This window comes from Pagrus pagrus (assembly GCF_965226575.1).
Source record: "Pagrus pagrus genome assembly, chromosome: 4".
Classification (NCBI taxonomy): Eukaryota; Metazoa; Chordata; class Actinopteri; order Spariformes; family Sparidae; genus Pagrus; species Pagrus pagrus.
Window position 1 is genome coordinate 35,659,266 of NC_140188.1, and position 20,663 is coordinate 35,679,928.

Genomic DNA, 20,663 nt, shown 5'->3' on the forward strand with positions numbered 1-20,663 from the left:
AACGGTGGAGAGTCGCCTAACATGCAACTACGGCGAAAATGCAAAGTCTCTAAAAGGGCAACTGTGTGTCTAGTGTAGTGTCTTTAGCGTATTGTGAAGTGTAGTTATTTTTTTGTTTGAAGTGTCATAACAATGTGGCAAAAGCCACAGCCACGCACACACAAGCACACAAGCACACACACAAACACACACACACACACTCATAGACTTTCTGTCACACATAACACAGACATGAATTTGAGTAGCCCTCTTACACATTTCACATGAAAACTACCACTGCTGTGTTCTGGCCGACATGCCACCACCCACTCAAAATAAAAACTCAGCCTCACATCCATCAATCAGACTTTACTTAGATAGCACATTTTATACAAACAACATGTAGACTTAGCTACAAAACTATATGTTCACATTCAAACAGAAGCATCACCATTAAAGAGGAGGCAACACAGATTACAACCTACTGATAAACATGGCCACAGCTTTTTCTGATAGCTAAAATTATCATTTGGACTATTTAAAACAAAGACAAATTATGTGTATTCTTTAATCTGCCATTATATAAAAACTAAAATGTTTATATTTCTATGATGTCACAATAAATGTACTCTTAATAACGACTACATTTTAAAATTACAATCACTAAATACAAAACTGGTGACAATCCCAGCCAAGATTAACACTTAGTAAACTGAATTGCTGTCAGTTTTACATCCAAACCCATTATATCCTATTTCAAGCAGAGAGACAAATGTCAAAGCCTTTTCAGAGGACATTTAAATGCAACAGAAATGCAGAGGAAGCAGAAGTGTTTCCAATACAAACTGCTCTCCTCTGCTAAATATTTTCCACCTTTATTGACATGCATAAGCAAAAAAACAGCATTACATCACATGAAATCGCTGTACAGTAGTTACAGTATAGTAACATAATCAGCCAGTAGGCTACAGTTATTTCATGTATTTGTGATACGTTAATAAAAGCTTGAACTGTATCCGATGGCTGTCTTTTCTGTCAGATGACAGAGCAAGTTTGTGTATCACAAACGCTCTGATCTTGGTTATACTGTGGAAATAAAGCAGAAAAAAAATTCAATAACTGTTGGAAATTACAGAAGTTGTTGTGGATTACAGGATTCTGACAATACTACTTTTAAGACTCTTTAAGCTTTGCTCAAACATTTTGCCAAACATCTATTCACAGCTCAAATAATATTTCTCTTAAATTTTCTAAAGGAAGGATGTGCGCGCCCGACAGCAGCAGGCTGCAACACCGGCATGTCCTGACAGCAGCATGCCCCGACGCGCGTGGACTGCGAGAGCCCGTACATCACTGCTCGCAGTTTTAATTTTTTTGTTATTTTTTTTCTTTGTCCGAAATGATCGCATTTTTCACTGCCTGAACATACCCCAAAACTCACCAAACTTGGAATATATGATAAAATTTTTTATCATCTGTTGTCATTCTCAATTTTCAACACTAGGTGGCGCTATTATCAAGGAAACTGCGTTTTGCCTAATAACTCCCACACTTTGTCGCACATTCAAAAACATCATATCCACGCGTTCAGTGAATTCTGCTGAATCTCCTGATATAGGCCACGCCCATATCCGCCTGCCGTTTTTTTTCGCTAGCTCGCCAAATGTCGCAAACCTACTTTTTCCAACTCCTCCCAGGCAATTTCACCGATTTGCACCAAACTTTGCACACAGCATCTGTGGACCCTCCTGACAAAAAGTTACTAAAAGAATTTTGATATTCCAAAGAATACTCAAGTTATCAAATAACAACTTCCTGCACATTTCGTTCAAAACAGGAAGTGTTGCATATCTCCACATTGGTTTGTCCCAATGACATCAAACTCAGGATACTACTTCCCCATGAGCCCCTTAGGCTCTGTGCTAAATTTTCGCCGACGACCACTAGGTGGCGCTGTTTAAATTGAAGTAATTTATATCTCCATAACCGTTTGTCGGATTAACACAAAACTTGGTACACTCATTGCCCTCCTGAGGACAGCTGACAAACCTGTTCCAGATCCGACACTAGGTGGCGTTCTGGTGGCCGTCTAATTTTACATTTCGCACTGTGCCCACACCATAACACTTATGGATATGAAATTCATAGGGGTGCTATAGACTGGCCCCTGTAACTCACACACCAGAAATGACCAGCAGGTGGCGCTGTTATCAAGACAAAAGCGTTTTTGGTGAATAACTCCCACATAATATGTTGCACAGTTTAAAACCCTATATCTACGTATTCCCTGAATCCAGATGAATTGATTGATGTAGGCCATGCCAACTTTCGCCCAAAATCTCCATTCGCAAAATTGCCAAAACTAAAAAATGTACTTTTTCGAACTCCTCCCAGGCAATTTCACCGATTTGCACCAAACTTTGCACACAGCATCTGTGAATGCTCACGACAAAAACGTATTAAAATAATTTTGATAGTCCAATAAACACCCAAAATACAGAATTACAATTTCCTGCACATTGTGGTCAAACAGACAATCTTGCGTATCTTGACGAAATACAGTCCGATTAGCACAAGAATTTCACTTATTGTGTTCCATGGCCCACTGACGGTTTGTGCAAAATTTGGTGCAAATCGGCCAATAGATGGCGCTTTTTTTGCTTAATGATGAAAGAACAGCTTGACTGCCTTCACTTTTGATTCCTCAGCAGAAGTTGTTGCATGAACAAGCCCTGCTGTCGACAGCAGCATGCCCTGACAGCAGCATGTAGCAACAGCAACACGCCCCAATGCGCGTGGACTGCGAGGGACCGTTCATCGCTGCTTGCAGCTTTAATTATTTATTTTTTTCTGCCAAAATGATTGCATTTTTCAATGCTTTAACATACCCCAAAACTCACCAAACTTGGAATATATGTCACACCTGGCGAATTTTTTTTTAATCTGTTGTCATTGTCAATTTTCACCACTAGGTGGCGCTATTGTATGTATATTGTATGTAACAGAGATATGACTAATATTAGCAACAGTAGTGGTGGGTGTCAGGCAGAGCCATGGCAGTAGGCGCATCCACGATCCACGACCCGGGTGTGGCCAGGATCCATGAGAGCCTGTAGGACTAGAAAGCACAAGGACTCCGGGGAAGAAGTGAAGTCAGTTACATGCAGAGATGGGGCATGTATACAGGCATAATGTATACAGATGGAGAGGAGAGGAGGAGAGAGAAGCTCAGTGTGTCATTTGTCCCCCGGACTGGGCCTATAGCAGCACAACTAAGAGCTGGTCCAAGACAGGCCTGGGCCAGCCCTAACTATAAGCTATATCAAAAAGGAAGGTCTTAAGTCTACTCTTAAAGGTAGAGAGGGTGTCCGCCTCCCGGACCAAAACAGGAAGATGGTTCCACAGAAGAGGAGCTATATAACTGAAGGCTCTGGCTCCCACTCTGCTTTTGGAGACTTTAGGAACTACAAGTAATCCTGCGTTCTGGGAGCGTAATGCTCTAGTTGGGTAATAGGGTAGTATGAGCTCCTGGAGATATGATGGTGCCTGACCATTAACAGCTTTGTAGGTGAGGAGAAGGATTTTAAACTCTACTCTTGATTTTACAGGGAGCCAGTGCAGAGAGGCCAATACAGGAGTAATATGATCTCTTTTCTTAGTTCCTGTCAGTACATGTGCTGCAGCATTCTGGACCAGCTGGAGACTCTTTAGAGACTTGTTAGGGCAGCCTGATAATAGAGAATTACAATAGTCCAGCCTGGAAGTAACAAATGCATGGACTAGCTTTCCTGCGTCTTTTTGGGACAGGATGGGCCTGATTTTTGCAATGTTACGTATGTGTTACGCAATGTTACGTTACGTACAAACTGTCCACTAGGTGGCTATGTTGTGCTGTGGATCACATGCACCTATTTAGGTAGGAACCTTTCCATTGCAGCACACACTGGACACAGGAAGTCAGCCTCATATCAATCAATCAGACGTCATTTATATTGCACATTTCATACAAATACCAGGGTTTCCCCAAGAAAACTTGTTAAGCCCAGTGGTAGGGTGGCCCACTAGCGGCCCACCGGTGCCCAAGCGTGTTTTTTTGTGTCAGGGGCCTGACCCTGCCCAATGACTGATGGCAGGGCCCTATAGGTAACAGATTCATTAATGGAGTAGTATAAGTAGTAGTCTAACTGAGAACTGCACCCCCCCCCCCCCCCCCCCCCCCCCCTTTTTTTAAAATTAATTTATTTATTTTTATTTATTTATTTATTAATTTATTTTATTTTCCCCTCTCCCTTTTAAATACTTACTTATGTGTTTACCTTACTTCAATTGTTAACCTGCTTATTTACTCTTTGCTGTTATTGTTTGCGTGTCCCTCGGTGTGCCTGGGTGTGAGTGTGTTGTCCTTTTATGGGTTCTTTTTCTGTTTTGGGTGGGTGAATTTAGGGTGTTCTGGTGGGTGGGAATTAAGCTGGAACCTTCCTTCAGTACTTTGTTACTGTTGCTGTACCTCAACTATGCACCTGAATGTATTATGGGACCACTCCAGTGTTAAAATCAATAAAGAAATTTTTGGAGAAAAATGTTATATATTTCAATTGGAATTGCATCTGACCCGGGTGCTTTACCTCCAAGCAAGCCAGATATAGCCTCAGATATATTTCCTCAGTTTTAAGATTACGGTCTAGTGGGTCTAGGAATTCTTTATTTACGAGGTCAAAATCTAATGTGTCCAGGAAACCTTTTTGCACATTTGAGGCTGAATCTAAGTATTCAGAGCCATATAATATCTTGTAGAAACATTGAAAAGTATCATTTATTTCTTTTGGGTCTGAGGTAAGCTCCCCTTTATCTGTCAAAATGGAGTTAATTGCCCTCTCTGCCTCAATCTGCTTAATGCGTCAGGCCAACAGTTTACCAGCCCTCTCCCCCTGTTCATAATACGATTGTCTCAATCTCATCAGGCTTTTCGCTGCTTTATTTGTGGACAAAACATTAGTTACCTAATTAATTGTGGACAGGGATTTCGAAAAACTTTCGCCTCAGTTTCTTTATTTGATTTTTCAAGTTTATCCATTTCTAATCTATGAGATTTATTTTTAAAGCTTGTGAAACTTATCATTTGGCCTCTCAAAAAGGCTTTGAAGGCTTCCCACCTCACAGATGCACGTCTGGTCAGTGTTGTTTTCAAAATACAAATCTATTTGTCTTCCAATATACTCTATAAAGCTTGGGTCCTTAAGCCATATTGATTGCAAGCGCCATCTAGGGGGATACAGTGCCAAATTTGAAAATTTAATAAGAAGCCAGGTTGAAGCGTGATCTGAGATTAGGATGCTATCATACCAGCATTTTGAAATTTTTGGCATCAAACTGGCTGAGACCAAGTAATAATCAATTCTAGAAAAACACTGATAGGTGCCAGAGTACCAGGAAAATGTGTGCTTAGAGTGTTTACTTCTCCATACATCCACCAAATTAAAATCTTGTATGCACTGGAGTGGTTCTTCTCTAGTTGGAGTGAGAGGTGTCAACCCCGGTGGATCTATCCAATTCTGGCTGAAGTGTACAATTGAAGTCTCCACCTATGATAAATTGGCCAGGCAAAGCAGCTAGCCTTAAGAAAAGTTGTCTGAAGAAGGTTGGATTATCAGTATTTGTCCCATATATATTACTCAGATTTATTTTGACTGAAAGGTGTTCACCTTCAATAATTAGGTATCTGCTGAGACGGTCATCAGGGACACTTATAAACTGAAAGGGCACAGATTTGTGTATGAGGGTTATTACCCCTCTTGAGTTTGAGCTAAAAGAAGCGGAAAACACCCGACCAGGCCATCTTCTCCTCACCCTAATCACATCTTCTGAGGTCAAATGAGTTTCCTGGAGAAAAATTATTTTGGCTTTTAACTGCCGGAGACTATTCATAACCTGCCTTAAGCTTGACAATCTTATTGAGCCCTCTCACATTCCAGGATGTGAACTAAAATCAGTAGCCATAGATGAGAATTTTCACCTCACTTATGCCCTGATGGATACATACAAAGTAGCTGTAAACAGAAACAATTACACAAGAGAAAATCAAATAAGTAAACAAATCTCCCCACAATGCCAAAGGGGCATCAGAAACAGAACAGAGTGTACTTCCCTTACTGAAATACACCCACCCACCCCAGAGTACACACATCCAAAGGGGCTCAAAACCGAGCCCAACCATGGAGCCGCACTGGTCCACCCGAACAGCGATCATAGGAGGAACAGCATGCATGGTAAAGCCGCGTGGGGCCCTCCGTAGGGCGGTATTGTAGGCAGTAACAGCCAAGCAGTGTTGAGATTTAACCTGAACCATAGTTACATAATGCCACAGGAAAAAATAGAAAATACATAAATAAAATAAATTCAGAAACTAAGACTGGGGACGAAGGCTTTTCTTCGTTTGAGAAGATCCGCAGAAACGTCTGGGAAAAACATGACTGGTTGTCTAGAAGTATGGGTCCCTTCAGTCTAGCAGCTCTCATGATCTGTGTCTTGTCCGTGAAGTTCAGGAGCTTTATTATAACCACCCTGGGCTGGCCGCTTGCTGTGTTTCAGCCCTGCTAGCCTCGTTAGCTTTACTGAGCTGGTGGGCTCACTCAATCAGCACCGGTCCAGGGAAAGTATCTGCACAAAGCACCTCGGGCAGCCACCCCTCGAGAAACATGCACAAGTCAGTCCCATCCTGCTCTTTGGGGATGCCCGCAAGGCGAAGGTTAGACCGGCAACTGCAGTTTTCGAAGTTGTCAACCTTAAACACCAGCTCCTTGATAGTAGCTGCCATGGCCGTGTTCTTCGCTAGCAGGGACACAATGTCATCTTGGTTGGTGCTAATTCTGTCCTCAGCCTCCGTCTGCTTTTGTGGTTTTGGTGCCATTGGAGCAGTCGTTCTGTTAATGGTAAAGTGGGGTATATGCATGAGTTATATAAAACTAAAATTTAAACAAATTCCTTGTATATATTTACATTTAGTGCATTTAGCAGACGCTTTTGTCCAAAGTGACTTACAGTAATTCATACATACAGTCATACACTGATGGCGGTGGCTGCCATGCAAGGTGCTGACCAGCACATCAGGAGCAGTTTGGGGTCCAGAATCTTGCCCAAGGACACTTCGACATGCAGACCAGGGGAATTGAACCAGCGACCTTCCGATAACAAGACGCTGGCTGTTGTTTCTATTATGGACATTAAGTATACAATATGTGTAGTCATGGTCAAAATGTATAAACAATTGTAAAGAAAATGTATATCATTTCAGTCTTGAGTTTCAATGATTTCTACAACTCTCATTTTTCTGTGATGGAATGAGTGGAACAAATACTACCGGTCACAAAAAAACATTCTTGAAGTTCTGAAAATGTGACCCATCACTCTGGAGGAGGGTAAATCTGGACTCATCAGACCACATGACCTTTTTCCATTGCTCCAGTGTCCAATCTTGTCCCTAGCAAATTGAAAAATATACATCAAGTAATTCTAATACTTGGTTAGATTCCCTTGGCTATTTTCACCTCAATTAGGTACTTTTGATAGCCATCCACAAGCTTCTGGTAGTCCTCTACCGTATCTGTGAAGTTAGGTGTTTCTTCAACAGTTTCCACATGTACCCTATGGGGTTGAAGTCAGGACTTTGTGATGGACATTCCAAAACCTCAACTCTAGCCTGATTTAGCCATTCCTTTACCACTTTTGATGTGTGTTTGGGATCATTGTCCTGTTGGAGCACCCAAGTGCACCCAAGACCCAATCTTCTAGCTGATGATTTAAGGTTTTCCTTAAGAATTTGGAGATAATCCTCCTCCTTCATTATTCCATTTACTTTTTTTCCCAAGGTCGCTGGAGGGAAGGCTCTGACTGTTGTTTGTGCGTATGCACTGAACAGTATGTCTTGGACACTCGGGTGAAGAGAGGAGCGGAGTTGTCAACTGATCACCACCTGGTGGTAAGTTGGATCAGGTGGCGGGGGAGGCTACCGGACAGACCTGGGAAACCCAAACGAGTAGTGAGGGTGAACTGGGAACGTCTGGCGGAGGCCCTGGTCCGTCAGGTCTTCAACTCCCACCTCTGGAAGAACTTTTCGCTCATCCCCGGGGGAGACTGGGGACATAGAATCTGAATGGACCATGTTCAGAGCCTCCATTGTAGAGGCAGCCGCTAAGAGCTGTGGTCAGACGGTCATCGGTGCCAGTTGGGGCGGCAACCGAAGGACCCGCTAGTGGACACCAGCGCTGAAGGAAGCCGTCAAGAAGGAGGTCTTTCGGCTTGGCTGGCCCGGGGGTCTCCTGAAACAGCAGACTGGTACCGGGAGGCCAGGAGGGCTGCAGCTTCGGCAGTCACCGAAGCAAAAACCTGGGTGTGGGAGGAGTTTGGTGAGGCTATGGAGAAGGACTTTCGGTCGGCCTCAAGGAAGTTCTGGCAAACCATCCGGCGACTCAGAAAAGGGAAGCGGGCCTCAGCCCAGGCTGTTTTCAGTCGGGGAGGGGACCTGCTGAACCGGACTGGGGATATTGTCGGGCGGTGGAAGGAACACTTTAAAGACCTCCTGGACCCGGCTAACGCGTCCTTTGAAACTGAGGCAGAGCCTGAAGACTCGGAAGAAGACTCGTCCATATCCCTGGCAGAGGTCACTGAGGTAGTCAAGAAGCTCCCCAGTGGCAAGGCACCAGGGGTGGATGAGATTTGCCCCGAGATGCTGAAGGCTCTGGACATTGTTGGGCTGTCATGGCTGACACGTCTTTTCAGTGTCACGTGGAGGTCACGGACGGTACCTCTGGAGTGGCAGACGGGGGTGGTGGTCCCCATTTTCAAAAAGGGGGACCGGAGGGTGTGTTCCAATTATCGGGGTATCACACTGCTCAGCCTCCCTGGGAAAGTTTGTTCCAGGGTGCTAGAAAGGAGGGTCCATCCGATCGTCGAACCTCTGATTCAGGAGGAACAATGCGGATTCTGCCCTGGCTGCGGAACAGTGGATCAGCTTTTTACCCTTGCAGGCTTGCTGGGGGGTCATGGGAGTTTGCCCATCCAGTCTTCATGTGTTTTGTAGACTTGGAGAAGGCCTACGACCGGGTCCCCCGGGGAGTACTGTGGGGGGTACTGAGGGAGTATAGGGTACAGGGGCAGTTGGTACGAGCTATCCGGTCCTTGTACGACCAAAGTGAGAGTTGTGTCCGTATACTCGGCACAAAGTCGAATACGTTTCCAGTGGGTGTTAGACTCCTCCAGGGCTGCCCCTTGTCTCCGATCCTGTTTGTGATATTCATGGACAGGATCTCAAGGCGCAGCCGTGGTGAGGAGAGTGTGCGGTATGGGGACCTCAGAATTGCGTCTTTGCTTTTTGCGGATGAGGTGGTTCTGTTGGCTTCCTCAGCCAGTGACCTCCAGCAGGCATTGGGGCGGTTCGCAGCCGAGGTGTTGACCCTCAGGTCAACACCTCTAAGTCTGAGGTTCTCTGCTGGAAAACGGTGGATTGCCCCCTCCGGTTGGGGAGTGAGCTCCTGGCCCAAACGAAGGACTTTAAGTATCTTGGGGTCTTGTTCACGGGTGACGGGAGAATGGAGCATGAGGTGGACAGATGGCTTGGTGCAGCGTCTGCAGTATTGTGGGCCTTGTACCGGGCTGTCGTGGTAAAGAGGGATTTACCGGTCCATCTATGTTCCAACCGTCACCTATGGCCACGAGCTGTGGGTAGTGACCGAAAGAACAAGATCGCGGATACAAGCAGCTGAAATGAGTTTCCTCCGTAGAGTGGCTGGGCTCAGCCTTAGGGTTAGGGTGAGGAGCTCAGACATCCAAAGGGAGCTCGGAGTAGAGCTGCTGCTCCTTTGCGTCGAGAGGAGCCAGTTGAGGTGGTTCGAGCATCTGATCAGGATGCCTCCTGGGTGCCTCCCCATGGAGGTTTTCCGGGCATGTCCAACTGGGAGTAGACCCCGGGGCAGACCCAGAACCTGCTGGAGAGATTACATATCTCATCTGGCCTGGGAACGCCTTGGGATCCTCCCAGAGGAGCTGGAAAGTGTCGCTGGGGAGAAGGAGGTCTGGAGCTCCCTACTGAGCCTGCTGCCACCGCAACCCGACCCCAGACAAAGCAGAAGATGATGAAGATGAAGATGAAGACTTTCTTTCAAGCACCAGATCCACTGGCAGTAAAACAGCCCCACAGCATAATACTACCACCAGTTGGTTGACAGTTGGTATGGTGTTACTGGGGCTAAAGGCCTCACCTTTTCATATTGCTGCTCATTGTGGCCAAACAACCACAGTTTTGTTTCAACTGACCACAGAGTTTTCCTCCAGAAGGTCTTTGTCTGTGTGATCAGCAGCAGACTTCCGTCAAGATTTAAGTTGTGGGTTGCCCCAGTAGCTCAGTCGGTAGAGCGCGCGACCCACATACAGAGGCTTTATCCTAGCTGTGGCAGGGCAGGGTTCAGGTCCAACCTGCAGCCCTTGGCTGCGTGTCATCATTCCTCTCTCTCATTCCATTTCCTGTCATCACCAAATGACTTATCAAATAAAGCCATAAAACGGCCACAAAGTTGCCACATCTGGAGCAAAATGTTGATGAAGGTTCTCAGTCATCCCGATCATGGTAATTCTAAGGACTGTATCGTAGGCAACTGGACGTGTTTCAGTTTCTTGAAGACGTTTCACCTCTCCTCCAAGGGTCTGTTCAGTTCTAACTAACTGGACCAGCCTTCATGTGGGTTGCTAGGGCTAGGTGAGCCCAGGTGTGAATGGTTGTTAAGTTCTCTGGCCGTTCCATTTCCAACCCTGGCTGGGTTAAGGTTCAACCCTGTTCAATGCAGCCAGGAATGCACAGATTTGTACATTGGGGAGACAAAACAACCTCTCCATAAATGAATGGCACAACACAGGAGGGCCAACTCCTCAGGTCAAGACTCTGCTGTCCACTTACATCTGAAGGAGAAAAATCATGCCTTTGAGGGCAACAATGTAAACATCTTGGCCAGAGAAGACAGATGGTTTCCCTCCCCAGACAGCTTCACAACCATTCACACCTGGGCTCACCTGGCCCTAGCAACCCACACGAAGGCCGGTTGGATCAACGACCCACAAGTGGCCCTAACGACTCTGAGAGTCAGAGCTCACATGTGTCCTTAACGACTCTGTAAGGACACTCCCACACAGAGTTTAAAAGCCTGCAAACTCCCCTCCAGTTAGTTAGAACTGAAGAAGCCTCTTGGATGAGAGGTGAAACGCTTTCAAGAAACTGAAACAAGTCCATTTCCCGATGATACTGCACTTAGAATCTGGAGCAATCTGTCTGTACAACAGCCTCTCAGGCTGTGGCAATGCAAAACACGGTTGACTGTGGACAGTGACACCTGACTTGCTTTTTGGTTGACTCATGACCATCCTGACCAATTTTCCCGAGAACAGCAAAATCATTGGAAAACTAGACTGCCATGATATACATTGCACTTACAAGTGTATAAAAACTTTTGACCACTACTGTATATATTGAGTAATACTGAGTATTATGCGCGAGGATTAAGCATTTCAAGGGGAGGCCGCACCATGAGAATTAATGTAAATGAAATACTGATTGTCAGATAAGGCTTACTTCAGAATAACTATAACTCCTAATTGGCGTGTAGAAGTGTTTTGGGTGGGATCAAACCTGTGATTTTTTTTTTGAAAGATTGGACCATTTACGCAGAAGTTCTAACAATTTTCTATTTCATGGTGAATAATCCCTTGCTACTGTATCAGTGTCCAATGAGAACTCGGAATCTTCAACATATACCATCATGAACGCCTTAAGGATTTTCTGACCAAATTTGTGGTGGATTTGGTCAAGTAGGAGTACATAGAAGTAAAAAAAAAAAAAACATGTTATTTCCTGTTGCCATTAGGTGGTGCTACGAGTGTAAGTGAATACCGAGGTGTTAATTTTTCCATGTAAAGTGGAGTTACAACAACTTCCAGTTTAATGGCAAATCATCAACCTTTGCCATGCTGCCATGGTCATGCCATTCAACTAAAACTCAAGCTCTAAATAACTTTTCATCTAAACGGTTTTAAGATTGGCCTGTGAAAATGTGAAGTTGATTGGGTTAAAGCTGTGGCAGGAGTTCAAATCGCCTAAAATGAGCAGAAAAATTCCAAATGGCTGACTTCCTGTTGGGTTGAGATGGTGGCACCAATCTTCTTTTTATGTAGGTGTGATAGATATGTGCACCAAATTTCATGTGTGCTTGTCAAACTAGCTGTAGGGGCTGTTGTAAGAAGTATAGAAAATAGGTGGTACTATGCCTGTAACGGAATACTGGCATGTCAATGTCTCCAGGCCAGGAGTGAGGTTCGGAGCAGATTCTACTATGTAAGGTGGAGCAATTTTGCGTTAATGGCACCACATCGGCTTTCGCCATACCACCAAGGCCATGCCCTTTCATGAATACTCAGTTTGTTCTCAATACAGCATCATCAAGGTCTTAACTGTGTCTCACTATGTTTGAGGCAGATTTGGTCAACAGGTTAGGAGGGATACATCGCTCCTTAAAAAATGTCATTTCCTGCTGCCACTTTGACTGTTACAAAATATTGGCATGGCAGTACTGGCAATCGTGTTCAGGCCGGTACGCTTACAAAATGTGTGAACTTTGGGGCAGATTTGACCCTGTACACTGGAGTTACAACAACTTCCTGTTTTATAGTGAGTCATAAACTTCGCCGTGCTGCCAACTTTTCATCACTTTTCATCATGTGATCATGGGCAAAACTTATTAAACACATACATTTTCACCACGTATGAGGTGTGTACAACGTTTCAAAGCCAGTGATTTTAATGTTACAAATGCTTTTGAAAGGGATTTAAATATTTGTTTGACGTTTTTGTTCTGACTTTGATTTCAGTGATAACTATCAAAGAAAAGACACATACTTTTTTGTCCTCACCTCACTGGAAACTATAAAGCCCATCAAAAGATGTTCAATATTTAACACCCTATTCCCATGCCATTTACTCACAACTGTTGAAGCTGACTCCCAGTTAATAGCGCTGCTATTCTGTGCTCTTGTAACCCGATCTGTGTCTGTATTTCTGAATAGGCATAAATGACTGGCAGTGGAACCACTCAGTGCCACGAAAAGGTAATCCAGTAGCTGGTAGCCGAAACCCCAAAACACTTGAGTCTGCAAATCTGCAAAACATAAGTGGCCTGTTGTTCATGTACCATGTCATTTAAGCACAGAGGCATTTCTTGTCTCTAAGGACTGTCGTTATCGAGGTTCTTTTGTTTTGAAGATATAGAGTTTTGCTAATGTAAGGTTAAATTTCATGAAGCAGGATCAGTAGATCATTTAAGTTAACCACAAACTGGACAATAAAACAGCTTGATGCACACTACTTGGCCAGAGGTAATCTTATATTGCCGGTAACTTTCATTTCTTTCTGATTTTGACCAGATTGACAGAATCAACCACCTACTCTTAGTGCTACCAATTGTAGTAGCAAACATGTTTGATTAAAATTGGGATGTTCCAGTTTAGTGTGCTAGCATGGGTGGGCAGTGTTGCCTATAGGTTGGCCAAGTACCTGCAAATGACATTGCAACAAGCTTGTACAAAACAACAGTGTAAGTAGGCTTACATTAAAGAAGAGTGATCACATCACAATCAGTTCGTTTACAGGAGGGACATAATCTTTCATCTCTCTGCATCTCTCTCTCTCTCTCTCTCTCTTTTTAATTCTCTCGCTCTCCCTCTCCGTCCCTCTCTTTCTTCGCAAAACATGTGCGATTGTCAGTAGATGGGAGGGGTACCCAAGTAAAGTGTATGTGTGGGAAACACTGGGTGAAACAAGTTGATTATGTCCATGATGTGCTGGCCTGGAATACATTTTGGAAGGTTAAATTTCCAGTCCTGCAGTGTAATGTGCGTCCAGCCTTAGGCATACACAAAGTTCAGGATGTCCTACATAATAGGTCCCTGTTCAAAATGAAAGTTTTAAAATTAAAAACAAATGGACAGTTAGCTGGTTAGTCTATTGATCCTGCTTTTTGAATTTACCCCTCAGGTGAGTTGACGGTAGGAGAGATTTTAAATCACTCCTTCCAAGTCCTAATTGACATCTCTCACAAAGGTAGGTTCCTTCAACAATATTACCACAGTTGACATTATGTATTAATGATGTATTGACATTTACAGTGACCCAGCTAAACAGCCAAGAAGCATATAGGGCATTCTATCGCTGTTTTGGAGGGTAGTATATTTCTACAAAGTTAACTAGCCCTAAATGTACTTGTGTGTCTTTATTAACACAGATGCCAACAATGTGCACAACAATTCAGCCCCGACGACACCAGTCACCAACTCGGCAGCCATCACCTCGGCTGTGAACCGCTGTGGCAATACCAGCAACCCTGTCACCATCGCTGCTCAGATGAACATCGCCACCAGCACGGTCAACATCACATCACCGGTCAACCTGCAGCACCCTGTCACCATCACTGGCCCTGTGAACTTGGCCTCTGTTAATATCCCTACAACGGCACATATGAATATTGCCCATCCTGTGGCCATCACCACTCCCATGCCCATGAATATTACTGGCCCACTCAACATTGCCATGAGGCCTATGGAGAGCATGCCTTTTCTATCCCAAGTTCTGCCCTCCTCCCCTCCTTGGTAGAGCTTTTTTTTGCCCCTGTGGTGCTGATGTTGTTTTAACTGCCTAATAATGGATGAGCTTGTCAAATCTTGGCCCTCTTAATGGGTTGATAGTGTTTTAAACTTAAAAATGTGATAACTAATGTAATACAACCACATAGAGAACCACTAATCACTGTGGCTTAATTTATCAATTTTGAATTTTTTATGTTTCAGATACCCCTAGCCATGATAGAAAATGAATTGTTTGGCTTACAGTCAGTTGTTGTAGAGTGTAGGGCTACATAATACGTGAGATACAGTTGGCTGTCCTTCACAGAAATCAGTCGAATTAACTATTGTAAGGATGGGCAACATGGCTAAACTCTTGTATCATAGTCAGTATTGGGTGGTAACATGTTACAAAGTCTCACATTACTGTAATGACATTACATTGGTCTGTATAGCAGTAATCTAAACCATTAAAGCTCCTAAATTCAGTAATCACATTACAGTTACTAATAACAATTGTGTCTTTACTTGCAGCACATAAGCTCTTCAATCGGTTGTTTGCAGTCACGGGATTCTGGTGGCTTGTGAAATTCAGATTGAGGGCTAAAGGGATGGAGGAGATGGAGGAGATTCAATCATGGTTGCTGTGTGTGTCTGTTTAATTACAGGGGTACAGACTCCAGCAAAGGAAAGAAAAAGAACAATTTCAACCTTACAAAGTTAGGAAACAGCTACATAGTAGCTTCAAAGTCATAAAGCTTAATTTGACAAAGTGGACACTACAGAAGCGAGCACTATGCGACTATCTTCTCCTTATGGCAGATGAAGACTTGGGCAATCATAAACAATGCTAAACATAGGCATTTCGAGAGTTTGTGATTTTGCTTCCTATGTGTCACCAAGGAACCTTGTGTATATGAACATGCATCACTTTGTGTCATAAATCACTTCCTGCCCTCCATCTGCAGTTTACACCATAGCAATGAAATGACGTGACATCATATGCAAACAAGCTATTATCTACATAATGAGTGGATAGAACAAAATCATCAACATGTCGTTTCATGCAAATGCATCGATCGCCTGACCTCTTCTCATATCTCGGACATTCAACCCAGCCAGAAAAAAATTTAGGAGACGCCTTTGTTTGAGTATGTTTGGCACTTTAAATCCAATTCATAAGACATTTAAAGAGCAAAAAAAGAAGATCTTGTGTATGGCATCCTTATTAGAATGGGGCTTATATGTGGGCATATTAAAGGTTCAACAGTATATACTTAACTGGCAATTATATGATAATGCATCTCCGGGTACATTGTGGAGAAACACAAATGTAATGTAACGAGCAGTGTATAACAAATTACTTTCACAAGGAGTAAATAAGTAAAATAATGCATTATTTTTTTGACAAAAGTAACAAAAAATGTTTAATATATTACTTCTTAAACTAATGACCGCAACACTGACAACTACCAATCATGACGATATACAGGCCTAAAAGAGCAAGCAAGTGGCCCTCAGGTTTAGATCATTTTGTCATACTACTGACTACTCCAAGGTCAAGATTGAATTTTCACACTCAGATAAACTGTTTCTTACCTCTTGACTGCCAGAATTACCTGAATATGTCACCGACTGCCGGACACTAGTGCGAATGAAAAATAACTTCTTTCACATGCTAATGACAATGAGCCCATGCAGGTGTGGGTAGATGTTTAAAGGTTGATATTTTGTGCAGGTATTGATTAAATAACATTCATGTTATGCCAAAGATTTTCAAAGTATAGCGTTTCCTCCTGAATGTTATATTATCTTAAAAGATATGGCCCTTATAAACATTTATTTAACAACATCATGGGACACAAAATTATCCTGTGGAAACCCAGATTATGGAATTGGCAACTCCAGCCACCCACCTGTCTTCATGCCTTTGTACTACCACTACGGGAAATGGTATAGGTGATTGTGATGGCTTATTTTGCATTAAAAGCAAACAGGTACTGTCGTTCACAGTAACATTGAATGTTGCATCTTTCCAATTCCAATCTTCCCCATTATTTGTTGCAATAACTATTCAAACTTTTCATAATTGTAATATGTGATAATATGTATACTCATGTTAAATTGCTTGAACTGGAAGTTCATCACATCAGCAGGTTTCATGACATTTTCATGACAAACCAAAATAGTATTTTCTTCTGCTTGACATGTTTTAAAATTATTGGGCAGTTACTACAATATCACGTTCACCCATATTGTGTTGGTATTAATCCCTTGCTCACCCTTTTTTCAAAACTTGAGTAGTTTTTTTCCCAATGCTCATTGCAGCAGTATTGGTATTAAACACATTATATGCTGTGGAGAGGTAAAACCTCCAGGAGCCCTTTTTCCGATTTCTTTCACTTCTTTTTGGCCATTGAAGGACTCAATGTAGGTATTGTGAAGTTGACCAGTTCATTTCCTCAACTATATATCAGACTTCAAACATGGATGATGTATGATACCTGACTATATCTTCGGCATTATTTTACAACTCCTTAAATGGACGTTTATTGCTGGAGTCTTTCTTGAATGCTTCCTCTTAAGGCAAATTTTGTTAATTTTTTTTCTATTGGTCTTTTAGTGGACTCAGTATTTGATAGTTTATGTATTTAAAAGTTTAATTGCAAACAACCATAGCTTCCATTTTTGTGCAGGGTGAATGATATTGTGAATTTCACTGATTGTTCAGAGGCTGCTTGGATCAACCATGAGCACCCCTCATTTCTGTATTTTAAAACAGCTGGAAACCAGTCACTTGTTACTGTGGGATGCTTTATACAAGTTAATTTGACATCTGTTTGGGAAGTTTTATATGGATATATATCGGAACTTGCACTTGAAGGTATAGTCTCATACTGAAAATATGTCCCTTATGTTTTCCCCTAAAATGTCAGTATTTTCAAAAGTCAAGTTAATTTAAATTTTGATTTCTGAGGCCTGTTTAATTGTTGAGGTCAAGAATGCTGCCCAGGGGGGTATGAAGCATACACACGTGTCAGGCTTGGCATCGTCAGCCCAGCGTGGCATAAATGTGCATCTCCATTACAAGAGGGCTACATGCTTGCTTTAAATACTGACGTGGAATCTCACAAAGGTTACAGAGAAAAGACTTTGTTCAACAATTTACACACAGATCAAGTCTTTGTAAATATGAAACACTTTTATTATCCTTTAACCTGTAGCAGTGGGAACCTTTCTTTGCTTACCACAGGACCTATGATGTGGCCATCCATCCAGGAGAGGACAGAGCAATGAGCAGAGACTAATTAAAGGACAAGGCTGGTGTCACTTTCTTTTTATTGTCAACAAATCCCATAAAAAGCCTAAAAACCAACAACTTTTCCTACTAACCAGTATGTGTTATAATAGCGCATGCTGCCAATACAATACTATTGTTGTCCAAAACTATTGAAAACATTCACAGAATTGGACAGAATCCTTTCAGAATAAACACTGATTATGTTATTCCCATTTAATGAACATGTCGCCCAGCACAGCAGTACTGCTTTTGTTTAGTTTTGTATTCATTTATGAAAAACAACAGAGTTCTAACAATAGACCAAAACCACTGCGACATTGTGGTAAAAACAACAATTACTTCTGGGTAGAAAACTTGCCATATAATTGCATTGTGGAGATATGTGAAACAGGCAAAGTTGTTGAATTGGGTCATTTTTTAGCCATAACTGTAACACTTAAAGATATTTAGTAAAATATGGTGACCCAACCTATCTGACTGTGCGCATATTGTCTGTGTTGCTTTGTGTCTTTAACATCTACACAATAGAGACTTATCAGAATATATGCTAGTTTGAACTCAAACTGTCATTTCCTTTAGTCTGTGGCCCAACAGGTAAAGATAAGTAAGATAGGCAAAAGTCTTATTGATGAGATATGAAAGCATCAAACAGACATTTTAGATGAATGAGATGTATACACTTTATAAAGATTATCTTTCAAAGAACAATTAAATTGAATGTGAGCTGATGCATGGATTTCTACACAGAAGTTATTGGAAACAAATTAGTGATGTGATTTCTCTATATCATGCTGTAAATACACAGATCATATTTGTCAGCAGGATAAATTTGTAGTTATTTTAAAATATGATAAAGAGACTCGAACTCCAGCCATTTCCTTTTCTATAGATCTCACTTGCATAGCCCAAGGTGTTATTTTTAGTTATTTTGTTGGGGGTTTTTGTGTGATCACACAGGAGGCGTAATTTTCCACGCAAAGCTCAGGTGTACCTGAAAGAGCACAATGTCAGTGGGTGGGACTAGCATTATTCATGTTGCTAGGCAACATTAGGGTTGAAACCTTGGAACCATGTTGACCTTGCCTGCACAAGTTACAACTCCACACTTCAACTTGTGTTGAATTTGTATACATGTTTCTTTGGAACAACTGAACTAACCGAACCAAATGAACACCCCTTGATTAATTTTGCCCTCTCCTACGGTGGAACCAAAAAAGGGGAAAGGCCCTCTCAAGAGTAATGGTTTGGTTGATCCATTCTGGGCCAGAGTCCTGCACGGGTCCAGTTTTGGAAACCCGCACCCACCCCGCCCGTCAATAAAGGGACCCGTTACCGACCCGCTATCCGTGATTATATTATATATAAGCATCATCCACTGTCTCTGGATTAAGCTGGGTTCTCCATTCTTGAATGACAAATCCAGCGGAAGAAAAGTCTCTTTCACTCGCTGCGCTCGATGCTGGGATGGCAAGCACATTCTGTGCGATCAGGGCAAGGTTAGGAAACGATTCGGCATGCTCCTTCCACCAAGACAAAACATCAAAAGTGCCGTCCTTGTCCTTAGTTGTCTTTAGTTCGATGTAGGCTGCAAACTCATCCAGAGCCTGCACACTTTCGTCGCTGGAGTCCTCCACGTCTGCTAAATCATCAGCTCCTGGACGGGGTCTCTTTTCTGGCGGTGCAGCTGCAGCCACGGCCCGAGTCCGCGGGCCGGAGGAGGTTCCATGGTTGTGTTCTTCAAAATAATATAAAACGAAATTGAAGAAAAATAAATAATAGGATTAGTACTATTGTAAGAGACAAATAAAATAGAGTCAAATAGTTGAAGCGTCATATGGAACGCCAAAACACACATTTAGCGAGCCAAGTTATTACTGTAGCTTATTAAAGTCATATTTTATTACAATTATTCTTACCAACAAGACGTCGTGCTTCGGCATGAACACTTATCACGTCACCCTGGGTCTGGTCTGCAAGCAGCTTGAGGCTTTTAAGTTTGGGATGCAAGAACATGGCCATCTTATGCAGGAGATGCACTTGGAATTTTTCATTTAGTATCCTGAGGCTTTTTTTCTTCAGCGAGGACAGTTTCATGCTGTCAGTGGTAGACGGCTGCAGGTGATTTCTCAGGCGCTCCAACCACACAACGGTCAGGTGAAGAGTCTGGGTTTTTGAAGCCTCCAAGGCCTTGGTGGCTTCTTTGAATCGTGCCAGAAAGGCAACCATGTCACCCAGAGTCTCTGCGCTCAAGTTGGTGAGGCGGTGTTCTTCTCCTCGTTCCTCCAGAAGAGCACAGACTTGTTCAAACTGGTTGTAGATTGAGTCCAGCATTGTGTGAAGCGAATTCCAGCGTGTCTCCACGGCCGCTTTCAGCGTTATCTTCAGACGACTCTGGAGATGTGTATGCTTAAAGTAAGTTACAAGAGACTTCGCAGAATCGATGAGAGCAGACACTTCGTCAAAGAAGTCATCTTCAGCTGCTGGGGTACCACTAAGTGTAGTATGTAGCACTGTGTTCAAGATGTGAGCACCGCAATTAAGCCTGGTGACATTGCGCAGTGCGGCAACTATGTTTGCGCCTCTGTCAGTCACGTAGACCAGTTTCGGGAAGAACTCATCCAGGCTGTATTTGCGTAGTGCTTGCATGATTGCTGGTCTCAAGTTTTCTGCAGTTTTCTGTAACGAACTGTCCCACGCTGTGCAAAGCACGCGCTCAATCAACTCCCACTTC

The 20,663-nt window shown here is 42.9% G+C and overlaps 1 protein-coding gene across 4 annotated transcripts in view; it reads left to right on the forward strand.

The window, feature by feature from the left end:
• Nucleotides 1–15,128, forward strand: part of LOC311255500 (vascular endothelial zinc finger 1-like) — a 200,382-nt gene extending 185,254 nt beyond the window's left edge. The window contains exons 5-7 of one of the 4 annotated variants that reach the window (XM_084350032.1): nucleotides 13,081–13,122; nucleotides 14,048–14,113; nucleotides 14,295–15,128. In XM_084350032.1, coding sequence (XP_084206158.1) covers nucleotides 13,081–13,122; nucleotides 14,048–14,113; nucleotides 14,295–14,662 — 476 coding nt within the window. In that variant the 3' untranslated portion in view covers nucleotides 14,663–15,128. The remainder of the gene's footprint in view (nucleotides 1–13,080; nucleotides 13,123–14,047; nucleotides 14,114–14,294) is intronic. The other 3 variants (XM_084350033.1, XM_084350034.1, XM_084350035.1) reach the window with 3 other exon arrangements.
• The last annotated feature ends 5,535 nt before the right edge of the window (nucleotides 15,129–20,663 follow it).